Below are 15,392 nucleotides of genomic sequence, written 5' to 3'. Positions count from 1 at the left end.
GACTTATAGTAAGTACACTGTGTTTTGTTAAATAAATTTTAACAAATAAATTTTAACAAATAAATTTTAACAGCACAAATGACAAAGCAATTGAGATCAAATAACAATAGCCAATCTAGGGTGCACAGAGTAGCGGCGGGGTGTGTGTGGGGGATCATTCTTTTTACAGTCCCTAACTTTTCCCAATCTTCTGTCAATGTGAAATTATTTCCAAATGAAAACTAAAAAACAAAACAATGAACAAACAAAATGATCACAAATATCATTACATCTAATAAGAGACTTCTAGTAAGAGACTTCTTGTTTTATTTACTTCTTTTTTTTTTGCAATGCTGAGGATCAAACCCAGAGTCTTACACATGACAAATAAATGCTCTACTACTGAGCTATGATCCTCAGCTTTATTTTTTAATTAAGATTTTCGTTTTCTTTGTGGAAAGAAATGAATAAAAAACAGAACCCAGGAAAATATTAAAAAGAAATTAAGACATGCATAGTTATAATGTACACAGAGTCACTACTAAATGTTATTAAATAGATACTAACATATATGATAACAACACACATACATATGTATATGATTTAAAAGTCAAATGGTACCAAAGAGCTTATAACAGAACGTGCCAGTCCCCACACTCCTCTCCTCTCCTGTCTGCAGATCTTTCCTATCTGCTGTGTCTCACCTGCCATCAGCTTCTTTCTTGTGGCAAAAAGCAGAACACCAATTGCATCTGTGTTTCCCTGGAATCTTTCTGATATACCACAGCTGTTAAGATGAAAGGAAATCATATTCTATTTGGTTTTTCTCAGGAAGGTTGTTTTTCATTTTTTGTTTGATCTTTAAAACGCTAGTTTAAGGTGGTGGATGACTGATTGACTCTTTTACCTCAGACTGTGAACTTTCTAGCAAGTCGACTATGAGAGAGGCAGGAAAGCAAAGGCTACATTTCCGTACTTGCTGGATGGCTAGAATTCTGCAAGTGGCTGATGGGATTTCCTCAGAAGTTGCTCAGTAGAAGGCAGCTGAGCAGGTAGTAAGTTAGCAGTTAGTAAGCCTGAACCACCCTGTGGAAGGATTAGGTATGGATTGTTCCTGATTCTACAGCATCCAACCTTGAATCACCCAACAGTTTAGAAGTAACCTAATTTCCCCAAATTCCTTTCTGCTTAAGCTAGTTAGAGTGGATTTTGTCTCTGCTAAAGAAAACTGATAGAAGAAAGCATTCAATTCCATAGTACTTCCCGATTATTCAAAAGCAAACTCTAAACTTTGGTCACCTATAGTTTTTGTGATTATCCATATTCTCCAAGGTGTTAGTGTTATATGCCTTACTTTATTTTGGCATTAATACAGCCATAATTGATCATCTTACTAAGGAACGTTCTATCTACTTCACATCGAAAAAGATAAAGTTTTCCATATAAGGCTGTAGAGCTTCCCAGTTATGCTGCTTGGAATCCACTCCTGGTTCTACACGTTCCACCTGTTTATGAGTAAAAAAAACAAATTTAAAGTTTTGTAAAAGTATTGGCCTAATTAGAGCCCTAGAAAAAATTTGCCTCATATTGTAATTCTTATCTAAGATGATATGATTGTCTGTTTAAACATTGGCTGTGTGTTTATTTTAGATTCCTCCCTTTATTTTATTTTTTTTCTCGGTCGTGGGCTTGAACTCTGTCCCTCAGCTCTTCAGCTCAAGGCGAGTGCTCTACCACTTCAGCCATAGTGCCACTTCTGGTTTTCTAGTGGTTTATTGGAGATTAGAGTCTTACGGACTTTCCTGCCCGGGCTGCCTTTGAACTGCGATCCTCAGATCTCAGCCTCTTGAGTAGCTAGGATTACAGGTGTGAGCCACCAGCACCTGGCTCTTTATTTTATTCTTAAAAATAAATGTTCTTGTGTACATCATGTTATAGAACACGTCAACAGTAAGTGGTTACTATGGTGAAGCAAATGAACATATCCATCACGCCATCTAGTGATCTTAGTTGATTTTGTGCTACTGTAACGGAATATCTGAGACTAGGTAATTAATAAAGAACAGAAATTTATTTCTTACAGTTCAGGAGGCTGAGAAGTCCAAAGTTGAAAGGTCCATATCGAGGGAAGACCTTGCTTCATCATCCTATAGTGACAAGTAGAAAGGAGATAAGAAAGCACATGTGTGTGTGTGTCTATGCACATCTGGCAGGGGGTGGGGAGGGAGACAAGAGAGAGGTAAGGGGCCGGCTGCACCTTTGCCAGATAAGGGTGCTATCCATTCACGAACTGGTGAAGGCTTTTGAAGACCATAGGGACATCAAGGCTGATGTTCTATGTCACCTCTAAAGACAGTAGGTTGCTGCCAATCTTGTATAGACAAAGTTTGGGAAGTCCCAGAACCTAAGTTTTACACTTCTTATTCAGATGTTGAGAAGTGAATTTTGGTCAGGACAGTCATTTGGGAGCAAACTAGTTTTAAAGAAGGGAGCTTCTAGTCTGTGGTCCAGTGGATTCACTAAGTTAGGCCTTTGGTGGGGTGACCTGACGGTGGTGGGGAGCACATGGCAGGACACACTGCTTACTTCATGGCCAGAAAGCAAAAGAGACAGAGAGGAAGTAGCCAAGGTCCCACAATCCCCTTTGACCTCCCCAATGACTTCAGGCTCTCCCACTAGGCCCAGCCTCTGAAAGATTCCTGACCTCACATTAGTGCTGCCCTGAGGTCCCAGACTTTGACGCATGGAATTTTGAGGGACACCCAGTATCCAAACTACAGCATCGTCTAAGGAAAAAAAAATACTATATTAGCCATGGTATTAACTAATATTTATTAAGTGCTTCTTAGATGTTAGGCACTGAACTAAAGTACTTTACATACATTATCTCATTTAATCCACACAAGAGCTCTGAGAGAAAAGGATCACAATTATCCCCACTTTAGAGACAAAGAAGCTGAGGTGTACAGAGGTACTAGATGTCTATAATCAGTCACCTAGCTTGCAAGTGACCAAGTCAGGACTTGAACCCTGGTCCCTCTGGTCCAGCATTGAAGTATAAGATGACCACTTAGCACATTGAGTCCCAATGCTGGAGGGAACTCTGTTATGCCATTTATGGGGTAGAGCTCACTGAAACCATGTTTTTTTTCTTCCTCCCAGCAATTGTTAATGGAACAGAGAGTGGGAGCTTATTCTCCATAGTCGGGTATAGATTTGGCTTTAGAAAGCCATTGGGACAAAGATGGCAGGAACTTCCCGAACTGATACCCCAAGAGGGTCATGCATGGCTCTGCTCATGGGAAAGGAAAATGGAGCTCAATAATACTGTCTTGTAGAAAGCAGACTGTGACTGTTTTTTAGTTTAGCTCATCCATGGACCATTACAACAGAAGCATTTCGCGTAAGGATAAAAGTACATATAGCAATATTAATTACAGATACAACTCATTCGGTTTATTATGCAGGCCCTTCTCAACAGTTGGAGGTGATGCTTGTGAACCTGACATCTACACAGGGCATAACTATCACAGAAAACCAGGCATTTTTGCAAGAGAAAGGATGCACACACTTGCTAGATGTACATGATAGCAGCAAACAAGTAGGAGACTAAATACCTTATAGTTTTCATAAATACAAAGGACACATCCCCCTGATATTTTTGAACAACTAAGTTCTTTCTCTTGTCAAAGTGTTGGGCCACCCTGGTGACATTGTCTTGTAGACTCAACTCTAGCGGTAGTAAATCTGCTGTCGCATCAGTCCATATGTTTTGGGGTGGGGGCCATGATTCCGATTATGGCTGGCCATGATTTTCAGTATACATCACTATTTATATACACGTATTGTTAAAGGAGGAGCAGATAGGAAGCTTAAAGCCTTGGCTTCATCTCTGAGCTGTAGGCGAGAGCAGAGGAAAGGACTGGAAGGTGGATGACAGCAGATTGGATGCAGCCTTCTAACAAATGACCACAGAAGCGCATGGCTTTTAATCTCCAAGGGAGCCTTGGGCATTTCTCTGTGGTGTAAAGCGATGCAGCTGAATTTGTGTGTGGGTGTGTTGCTCTCTCTACTGTCTCTGAGGAAAGGCATCCTCAGGCAATCTCTTATCTCTGCGATTCCCGAGACACCCGGCAGCCTTCTCTCCTGTTATGAATGCAGGATGTTTTCTGTGACCGTGCTGCCTCCACCGCTGATGACAAAGCTCCTGGATTTGGACATGACAAGTGCTGGGGACATCTCTTCAGGATCCTCCATCTCTGGCTGGCAGTCCCCTCCGGCGAACCCTCCCCCCTTGCCCGGTTCCTGGGTGGTCAGTTCTGAGTCTGCGTCCTCACAAGGCAGTGGGAGCAGAGCTTGGTGTCTGGTCAGGGCCTCATGACTTTTCTGAGCTTCCAGAGAGTTCTGAGGTGTGGAATTCCTGTGAGCCAGGGCGTTCTTCTGAGGCTCGTCGAAGCTCAGAGAGAAGGTGACTGTGCCGCTGCCGAAGATGACCTTCTGTGTGCATCTGGGCGGCTGCTGCTGCAGGGGCTGAGGCTGGAGGGCTAGGGGCTGCTGCTGCTGCTGCTGCTGCTGCTGCTGCTTGTGCTGGGTTAGGGCCAGCGGCGGCGGCTGCTGCTTCTGCCTCTCAGGCTGCGGGAAGGGGTCTTCGCTGTTGCTCTTGCTGCTGATGGAGGAGGAGGGGATGGAGCCCGTGGAGCCCCCGAGGCTGCTGGAGCGCTTGCGGGAGACATTGCTGCGGCGCAGCGTGGCCCTGGCGGCCACCTTGAAGGCGTGCGCGGCGGTGCTGCAGCGCACCTCCTCGATGGTGTTGCGGGAGGGCTTGAAGAGGATGATGTAGACTTTGTTGAAGAAGATGCAGGCCAGCAGGCCAAAGCTGGCTGCCAGGATGGCGATCACCTCCACGGCAGAGACAAACTTGCCATAGGTGCTGGCGTAGGCGGGGATGAAGGAGATCCAGACGATGAAGAAGATGAGCATGCTGAAGGTGATGAACTTGGCTTCGTTGAAATTCTCCGGCAGCTTCCGGGACTTGAAGGCAAAGAAGAAGCAGATGGCAGCCAGCAGGCAGGTGTAGCCGATCAGGGAGCCCAGTGCCATGAGCGAGCCCTCGTGGCAGGTGATGAAGATGATCTCGTCTTCCAGCTCGTGGTTGCGGTAGCTGGAGGGGGGCGCGGTGTACAGCCAGATCACGCAGATGACAATCTGCATGAAGGTGCACAGGAACACCAGCAGGAACTGCAGGTTCAGGCCCCACCACTTGCGGTGGAAGCTGGTGGGGATCTTGGCCTCGAACACCAGGAGCACGCGGTTGGTTTTCACCAGGATACAAGAGATGCACAGCACAAAGCTGATGCCAAAAGCTGGTTGGCGCAGGCGGCACGTCCAGTCCTGGGGTTCTCCGATGAAGAACAGGGAGCTGGAGAAGCAGCAGAGCAGGGAGAAGAGCAGGAGGTAGGAGAGCTCACGGTTGGTGGCCTTGACGATGGGAGTGTTTCGGAATTTGATGAAGACACCCAGCACAAAAGCTGTCAGGAAAATGCCTAGCACGGCGAAGAGGGTGAGCGCGATGCCAAAGGGCTCCGTCCAGGAGAGAAACTCGATCTCCTTGGCAATGCAGGAAGTGTGGTTCTCGTTGGACCAGAAGTCATCTGGGCACTTGTCACAGGCACTGGCATCTGTAAAATGTCCCAGTGGGGAGTGAGTTAGTGTGCAGAAGAGAGCAACATCTTGTGTGTGCGTGTGTACGTGGAGATGAGGGCATAGGGGATTATGGGAGGTGGTCATTGTTGTCTTTAGGGATGGAATGGCTGTGATCTTCACATTGTAAAAATATGTGCCTTCACTGAAAAGGAAAAGTGATTGACAGGAAAGTAAAGTAGGCTCTGCCTTGAGGGTTGGTACCAGGAGGAGGGAAGGCCACGGAGGATGGATAAGGTTGGTGTAGTTTATTTGCATATATGAAAGTAGAATAATGAAACTATGTTGACATCGTTTTCAGAAGGGGGAGGAGGATAAGGGAGAATACTAGAAGGGAAGAGATTGATTGGAATATATTGTATGTTTTGTATAGAAATACCATAATGAACCCCCTCCCCTAAACAACTAATATATGCCAATAAAATGTGAACTTTTGGCTAGTATGGTGGTACATGCCTGTAATCCTAGCATTCAGAAGACAGGTAGGAAGATCATGAGCTTGCCACCAGCATGGATTACATAGTGAGATCCTGTCTCAAAAAAAAAAAAACCCCAAACTAAAATAAAATAATACCTTAAAAAGTACCTTTCATGGCTCTACTGGTTTTTGTTTTCTTTGCACAATCGTGGGGCACCTCTTTCCTTTAGTGTTACTTGCTGATGGTGTGTAGCAGAGACTTCCTTGTACTCCATGGGTCTAGCATGGTCCACCAGCACCACCGAAGCTCTGCCTGACTTACATTTGTTATTTTTACAAATCCAATTTGTGGTGTATCTCTGAGGTTTGTAATTGGATATGTGCAGGTATTAAAATGGTTAGTATTGTAAGATTTTACCATCTCATACACAGCCTGATTTCAAAAATTTTTAAAAATTTTACTATAAAGGTGATGTATAAAGGGGCTATAGTCACACAAGTCAGGTAAAGAGTACATTTCCTTTTAACAATGCCACTCTTTCCCTTGTACTCATCTGATTTTATTGGATATATGAGTGGACTTTGCAGACCTGGGAGAGCTGACCTCCTTTTTAGTGCCCCCTGCATATGACCAGTATTTCCTTCACTCGCTCCACACATGTATCCATGGCTTTCCAAGGGAAGAGGCTGCAGATTCACCAAATCTCTGCCACATGGCAGGCAGTGTGCAAATTGGGACCAGGAAAGAGGCAGGGTTTTTTGTATTTGGAGATTTGGGTGGGATTCTGGCCATTAACTCACCTTCCTCATTTGTAAGATGGACATGAAAATGAACTCATTATTGTAATGATGATAAAAAAATAATTACAGTTTATAAAGTATTTCCAGTGCTAGTCAAAGTTTTATTAAAAAAATACGTATCTAGAGCTTACCATGTGCTTTATCAATACTAAGTTTTGCTTAAATCTCAAAGCTAAGACAAGATTAAATGTTATCCTCACTTTAAAAGACTTTGAGTAGCTGAGTGTGGTGACTTATGCCTGTAGTCTTAGCTACTCCATAATCAGAGACTGGAAGAATTACAGTTCAAGGCCAGCCTAGTCCAGACTAACAAAGGCAGATGAGTGAGACCCTATTAAAAAATAACAAAAACACAAAGGACTGAAAGCATGGCTCAAGTGGTAGAATACCTGCTTGGCAAGTATGAAGTCCTGAGTTCAAATCTCAGTACCAACAGAAAAAAAGAAAGAAAGAACTTGAGACACAGAAAAAAAACATGAGATCAAAAACAGTTCCAGGAAATGCAGGTAATCTGTTATGGCCTGTTAACTCAGAGCTAGAACAGAGCTAGTGTCACTGACCTCTGAGAAAAGGGAACCAGTATTGGAGAGAAAAATATGCCAAGGAAGCTCATAAGCAATGAATACTTCAAAAAGACCTCTGCTGTTCTCATCTATTCTTTACCATGGGCCTGACCACCATCTCAGCCCAGTTGTTCTATGAGCTTTGTTAACCCCAACCGTTGGACCTGGCTTGAGCCCTACACAGGGTTTAGGCGTGGCCGTTCCTTTACCTGTCTCATCGCTGTACTCCCCATCAGGACATTCCACACACTCAAAACAGCAGGTGGGCTCCCCCTCAATGATCCCTTTCCTGGTCCCTGCCAGGCAGTCTCTGCTGCAGTTGGAGAAGGGCACCTGAAGGTAGAGAGGAAGAAAGTGAGTGGCCAGGGTCAGGGGTCAGTCCCATAGCTATTTTGACCCATGCAAGGGGAAGAACTTGGAAATAAGAATCCGTGTAGGTGACATAGGATCATTCGAAGAAGAAGGAGAACTATGGAATGGTTCTCATTCTTGTGAAGCCCACATAATTAACTCTCATACCAGAACCAGCCAAAAAATACCAAGAAAGGATCTACAGCTGTTTCCAGTGAGAGCACTTTTGGTCAAGGAAGCTCATTTGAATTCCAAGTCTGAAATGCAGAGGTCTCTTAATTTTTGTTTGTTATAAGAAAACAAGGTGGTACTTACCAGCCCACAAGTTTAGAGAAAGGGGGCTGGGAAGGTGGCTCAGTGGTAGAGTGCTTGCCTAGCATGCATGAGGCCCTGGGTTCGATTCCTCAGCACCACATAAATAATAATAAAATTATATTTAAAAAAGAGTTTAGAGGAAGAAGTACTGAGGTCAGAGCTGAACCCTTGGCGTCTGGAGTTAGCTCTTATATTAACATACACTTGGCCTTGGAAGTCCCTTTTTTTATGGCTAAGCCACAGTGTCATCAAGTGCTGCATTTGTAAGTAAATGGACAATATTGATTAAGATGCCATGCTAGAGGACATCTGGAATACCATGGTTAAAGCTTGTGCACACTAAAAGGAAAAAGTGAATGACAAGGAAAGTAAAACAGTGAAATAAGGGAGGGCTCACAGAGATGGTGAATGAGGATGAATATGAAAACGTAACAATGAAAATTGTTGAAACTGTGTTAAGAATAGGGGAGGCGAGTAAGGGAGAGTGTTGGAGGGAGGGAGTTTGATTGGGAAACGTATTCATGTATGGAAATGTCACAATAAACAGCACATTTATGCTAAGACAGATGTAATGCTAAAGGGCTCATTGATTGGGCTAGCTTCACATGCATAAGACCTTGAGTTTGAATCCCACTACTGCCAAAAAAGAAAACCACATGTAATACTATATAAACCCTGCATTTATAAGCAGGATGAATGTGTGTGTGTGTGTGTGTGTGTGTGTGTGTGTGTGTGTGTGTGTATCAAAGGATGCTATTACTTATCTCAATAGCAACGTTGTGAGGTTATGTAGGGAAATCATCAATATATAATTCATGGTTAAATGTAGATGGTATTTTTGTGGTCATTTCTTAAAAAAAAATCAGAAAAGCATGAGTGGATTAGACTCTAAGATTTGTTGAGGGCAAAACTCCAAATGCTTGCTTTGAAATAAGGTTTCTATGGAAAATTTTCATTTAACTTATAACTCTGTCAAGTACTGAGGAACACAAACGACTGCATGTATGACTCTTTCTTTGTCATTCATTGACCAATGTTTAAGCCCATGAAGCACAATGCCTGATAGAGGATATTAGGGTTATAGAGAACAGTACAGGAAGTGACTTCCATGAGCAAGGAGAGATGAGACATGCACCCATTATGCATACAATGAATTATGTTCATCATGGGAGTGAAAGATAAGCTAGATGATACAACAAGGGTGAACAGATGAGTATATAGCTTAACAATTTTTGTCTCAGTCAGTGGAAATGTGTGACAATTTAGACAAGGGTATAATTAGTGGGCATAGGAATATAAACTCTGGAATCCCAATATCCCCATTTAGTAAAGGTCCTGTATTTGTAGTTGGGAATCTACCTCTGGAGTAGAAACTAACAAAGGTTTACACAGGATTTGCTGTTACAGGAGACCTTCCCATAATCTATCCTATATATTGGCAAACAATGAGGCCAGAGTCACTTGTCAACCCAAAAAGCATTTGCAAATAGGATGAAGTAGAATCCTAGGACATTTTACAAAAAGTGGTCCAAGATGCTTAGAAAAACAGTGAATGAAAGAGAAATACAAAGAGCAAAGTGGTGAGTCTCAGCTTGGCTTCCTGGAAGAGTTAGAAAGATGTTTGGTCTGGAGTCCGTACTCCTGAGGAGCTGGAGTTCAGCATCTTGCTGCATCCTAAGCCAAAGCATGGGCATCATTTCAGTGTATCTTCACTGAGCGCTGGACTAATGGTTATTAAACAGATTTCTATGAGGCCTCTGACCAGAGTCACAGGCTTTCTCCTCTGTTTTTCAGGTTTCCCATTATAGGTAAATAAATGGCCTGTTTGGTATATAGGTCAGCTCTGAACTATTTGGGCGACTTGTCAATGGTGGTAATACCATTGACATGCTGATAACACCAGAACACCCAGCTCTGTTTTGGACTCAGATGTTTCCATGGCTATTACTGGTGACTGGGGCAAGTGGAACATCTCTGTTATGTGTGATTGTCTCATGCATCCTGGACATTTTGCATCCCAGGATCCCAAGTGCAGAAGGCCACTAGTATTTCTTGGTCATTGTGGTATTCACTTGTATTGTCTAACTTATCTCCCCTGATCCAAGTAGGTAGGTAGGATGTAACTCTCTGTTCAGGGCCACTGACTGTTGATGTGTGCTTGAATATTTTTCTCGAGTTGGATTTTAGTCAGAGAAATTTCCTGACTGGTCAGGGAGTCATGTTTATAAAAAGTAAAATCATTTCAATATAATAAGACAGCTCGGGGCTTAGGTTCAGAGGCTCCTCCTCTGTATACCAAATACTCATGAGTTCACCAGAGCCCTGGACAAGAAGAGTTAGTGAGTTAAGGAAAGGGCTCATTATCCCGGAAATTCGTGAAGGGGAGGAGGGAGGCCAAGTCCCTTCCCCAGGTCAGCATTGCTCCCTGTGCATGGGAACCACATCTGGTGTTCTGAGAGACAATACCTACCTCCCTGGAGAATCCACTCCACAGGATCTTCTCCTCATTGATGAAGAGTCTCTCTCCCTTCTTGGCATAGACATTGTAATACCCAACTTCCTTAAACACAATGGAGCCATCCTCTGGGGAGAGGTGCCAATTGATGATGGAATAGTTCCCCATCAGGTCACCACACTCATCAAAAGTCACCTGCTCCCCCATGTTATTGGTAAAGTTTAGGTGACGTAGGTGCTTCAAGACCTAAAGAGGAAGAGAGATGAATGAACATGAGCCACAGGACTGTCACAGATGGCTATGTAGATTGTGCACTGTACAAGGACAGTAAGCTATCTTGTTCCTACTCATGAAGGACCATAACTTGAGGAAGAAGCTCCCATTTCTTCTTTTGTTGGCCATGGGGCTGGAACAGTGCCCAGGCACTGTCTTTGAGCTTTTTTATTCAAGGCTAACACTCTATCATTTTGAGCCACAGCTCCACTTCTGGTTTTCTGGTGGCTAATTGGAGTTAAGAGTCTCATGGACTTTCTTACCTGGGCTGGCTCTGAACCACAATCCTCAGATCTCAGCCTACTGAATAGCTAGGATTACAGGCTTTAACCACAGGGGCACACCTTAGAAGCTCCTACTTCTAATATTCATGATAGTACTTGCAAAGGTCTGCAGCAGCCTTGGTAAGGCCATAAGCTTTACTCATTACTCAAAATGAGATATGTTTCCCCTGGCTACTAGCAAATCCACAGCCTCTGCAGGTGCACCATGACCTTGGCATTCTTGCCTGGCATCTTCTCAGATGGGCGTGGATGGAGAAGAGGTAGCCTGATTAAATGTTTTTACTATCTGTTCCTTCTATCCCTATGATCTTGCATCTGTATGCCTTGCTGCTGAAAATCAGGGTGGGGCAAAATGAACAGAGAAATGAAGCTGTGGGTGGCATCCTGGTCATCATTGTTGACAGAGTCATGGCACATCCTTCAACTTATATAAAGCTTTATGGGTCACAGAACTTTTGACCAAAAAGTAATTGTAACAATATCAATTACTATTATTAATACTAATTGCCAATACATACAAGTCACTTAAAAATATTAAGTAATAGTCATTGTGCTACCTTTGAGGAATAATTCTGAGTACTTTATATTCATTATTTCATCTAATCTTTAGCCTTCATGGCTGGATGACAGGTGAAAGCCACCACACCCAGCTTTTTCCATTGAGATGGAATCTGGGGGACTTTCCTGCCTGAGCTGGCCTAGAGCTGTGACACTTCTAATCTCACCTTCCCAAGAAACCAGGATGACCAATGTGTGCCCCAACGCTCAGCTATGGGTTGCCAAAGGTATCATGAACTTTTCTGCGTAGTGTGTCCTTGAATGGAAATCCTTCTGTTCTCAGCCTTCCAAGTAGCTAGGATTAGAGGCATAAGTCACTGGAACACAGCAGAGGCTGGAATTTACATATGGCCTTTTCTGTTGTACTACACTGCCTCTAACAGAAATTGCTGGGAGTGTCCACAGCAAAGTCCACTTAGAGGTCAGTAATAACTTCTGATTAAATACATTTCTTTAAAAAAATCCACTCATCACTATTAGTTGTCCATTTCATTCTAATGACAGCATTACTGAGATTGCAAAACCAGATACATAGTATAGGAAAATAGCTCAATATTCCTAAACATAGATGCAAAATTTCTAAATCAAATGCTAGCAAATCAAGTCCAGCCATATAAAAAATAATAATGGGAGACTCAAGATTAATGCTTAGGGTCTAGGTAGGCATGATGTGCATGCCTATAATTCATGCTGCTCAGGAGGTGGACTTACGCGAATCATAGTCTGACACCAACAGATACTGGCCAAACAGATACTGGGTACTAACAAGATGACATACCTTTAATTTAGGCAAAACCACTCTACTCAGCACTAGATCTGCTCCAAGATATTTGAAAACTTTTAGAGATCATACTTTTTTACTCTGAACCACAAGACTAACAAACATCTGAGTCATGGCTTTAAACAAAGTTAATCCTGTCGATATTTTGCACAAGTAGATTGTATTTTTTTTACAATCTTTAAGTAGTTGTACAAAGGAGCTGCCATTTAACATAGTGGTCTCATTTTAGAAGCTGCCTTTTAAAACATTTTTCATTCTTAAATTGTAATGTTTCTGAGCCACATCCCTGGCCCTTTTGGCTTTTGGTTTGCTTTTCAGATAGAGTCTCACACTTTTGCCAGGGCTGGTTTTGGATGACCTTTCTAATTCAGTCTCCTGTAATTTTAGGATACATATATATATATATATATATTAATATATGTATGTATGTAATATATACTTACATATGGATGTGTATATATAAATATATGCATATATGTTATATACAGATGTAACATTATATGTACATATATGTATATAATATATATTATATATACTGCCTTTAAAAAATAATTATTATCCTTCCTGCCTGACTAGGCCGAATTCTGCGTTATTATTTGCTGAACCTCTATCTAAGTCAGGGACGTACCTGCCAAGCCTCAACCTTCTTGATGTCTGCACAGGAGCCATTGGTGAAGAGCCCTCTTCCGGGTAAGCAGGTGTATATGTCTTGCAGGGCATGCGCAATGGAGTAGACGGCCAAGTACACGTTGTAGGATATCCGTAAGTGCGTGTAATCTATGTAAGGGGTTTCCACGCTGCTGATGTTCTCGTGCCCGGTACAGAGAGGTCGGAAAGCAGTGGAGCTGTTGCTTACCCTGCCGCCACTTTCTTCATGACCTCGCAGAAGGCTGTCCACAGGCACAGGTCCTTTAACACCTTCTTGGAGGTGGCAGTTAAACGTTTCTTCCCAAAACTCCTTGGCAAAACCGTTGTGCACAGATTTCCTGGGGTGGACTTTCTGCAGGAATTCCCGGAACCCTGGGATCTGCCCAGCCTTCAGGCCAAATCCGATGGTGCCTCCAACCACGTGGAAGTACTGGGGCATGGCGATCAAGGAGGAGCTGGCCCAGGCCTCACTGGCCAGCCAGATCCTGCCGGTGATGTTGCGCCTGACGATCTCCTTGATGAGGGGTTCCAGGTCTGGGCCACTGGAGAAAACAACAATGACCTTCGCTGTGGAGTTCTGGATCACCTCCACCACGTGCCGGATCTCTTCCTCATCCGAGTACTGGGAGATGAGTTCACTGAAGTCGATACAGATGTCCCTCTCTTCTGCTTCCTCCCGGAACTTCTCAATCCCTGGCCGGCCGTAGTCATCATCAGCGGCGATTGTGCCCACCCAGTTCCAGCGGAAATACTCGACGATGTCTGCCATAGCAGTGGCCTGGTGTTCGTCATTGGGGATGGTGCGGAGGAAGGATTTGAACTGGTTCTTGTTGCTGAGGAGTCTGCTGGAGGAGGCGTAGCTGACCTGGGAAAGAACCAAGGACTCCGCGTGAGTGAGCGGGAGGCCCGCTGTAGCTCAAGGCCGTGCTGGAGGAGGGTTTTGGAGCGTACCTTAGTCTCATTTATCAAATGTGCTGGCAGGATGGACAACTAGGAACCCCCAACATGTGCTTGACTCCAACATGTGCACCCTAGTATCTGTTAGTTTTAGAAAGCTTTCTAATTCCCATCACGCTACCTTCAAAGTGGGTCCGGCCATAACATCAATCTGACATTAGTGGAATGCCCTTATCTCAAGGAGAGTCTGTGTGCACCAGGTTTCTTCTAAACATCCCTGCGTTGTGTCATTGGTTACATTAGACCCCCACACATATCTCCTGCCTCCTGGGCCAAGGTTCTGATTTGAATACTATAGCTTTCTCTTACTCTGATGAACGTTTTATATATAACTCACCTTTGGGAGAATCAGGTCCTCTAAGGGTCTCTCTCTCTCTGTCTGTCTGTCTGTCTGTCTCTCTCTCACACACACACACAGAGGAGATGCTGTGTAGAGGAGTCCGAGGGGTTCACTTTTGGCTTTTTTGGTGGTTAATTGGATGTAAGAGTCTCATGGACTTTTTTTGCCTGGGCAAAGATCCTTAGATCTCAGCCTCCTGAGTAGCTAGGATTATAGATGAGAGCCACTTGTGTCTGGCGTTTTATTTGGGTTTTTGAGACAGGATGTCCTTATATAACCCAAACTGGTTTTGAACTCCTGCCTTAGCCTCTTCAAGATCCTCCTGCCTCAGCCTCCCTAATGCTGGGATTACATATATGCACTAATATACCAGGTCAATAATTAATTTTCTATTAATAAAACTTTTCTATTTTGGAATGTTTTTAAGTAAAATTTTTACTGTGCTTCATTTTTTGAATCAATAAATAGTTTCAACATTAACCCATATTAGTCTATGAAAGAATGATATCAACTTTGTATTTTTGACAGCAGTTTGATCTTAGAAGCTGTACTATAAAATTGATCATTTAAAAAAATTACATCATGATAAACCTTGATGTGTCACAGAAATTCAGGAGGTGATCAGATTAAGGGCTGTTTAGATTTTCTAGGTTGTTGAGAACTCTGTTTTCAAACCAAAGTAATCAACTTCTGAGTTGGGATTTCACAAATGTGAAACCTACCATTTTTTTCAACTTATTACTGCTTGCTTCTTTATTTTCTTCTGAAAAATGGACCAAAAATTACCTTAAAGGGATAAAAATCCTTTATGGATATTTTTAAAGAGAAGATATTCATAATATTTGATTAGGTTTCAAAGTGAGGGTAAACAATACTTCATATTCTCTCTCCACAAAAACTTAAAAACCTAGATAACTGTATCCCTGTTTCAGCATTTTGTTATTTCCCTTCCCCTCCCCAAATTAGAAA

The 15,392-nt window shown here is 43.0% G+C and overlaps 1 protein-coding gene across 1 annotated transcript in view; it reads right to left on the bottom strand.

Annotated features, from left to right (window-relative positions):
* Nucleotides 1–2,792: 2,792 nt before the first annotated feature.
* The window catches only part of Casr (calcium sensing receptor), a 67,441-nt gene continuing 54,841 nt past the window's right edge, over nucleotides 2,793–15,392 (bottom strand). The window contains exons 4-7 of the mRNA XM_042670166.1: nucleotides 13,107–13,991; nucleotides 10,598–10,828; nucleotides 7,671–7,794; nucleotides 2,793–5,657 (exon numbers count right to left, since the gene is read on the bottom strand). Coding sequence (XP_042526100.1) covers nucleotides 4,129–5,657; nucleotides 7,671–7,794; nucleotides 10,598–10,828; nucleotides 13,107–13,991 — 2,769 coding nt within the window. The 3' untranslated portion in view covers nucleotides 2,793–4,128. The remainder of the gene's footprint in view (nucleotides 5,658–7,670; nucleotides 7,795–10,597; nucleotides 10,829–13,106; nucleotides 13,992–15,392) is intronic.

Source organism: Dipodomys spectabilis, unplaced genomic scaffold (assembly GCF_019054845.1).
Source record: "Dipodomys spectabilis isolate Male_0828 unplaced genomic scaffold, ASM1905484v1 ptg000017l, whole genome shotgun sequence".
NCBI classification, from domain to species: domain Eukaryota; kingdom Metazoa; phylum Chordata; class Mammalia; order Rodentia; family Heteromyidae; genus Dipodomys; species Dipodomys spectabilis.
This window is presented reverse-complemented; position numbering and strand designations above follow the sequence as displayed.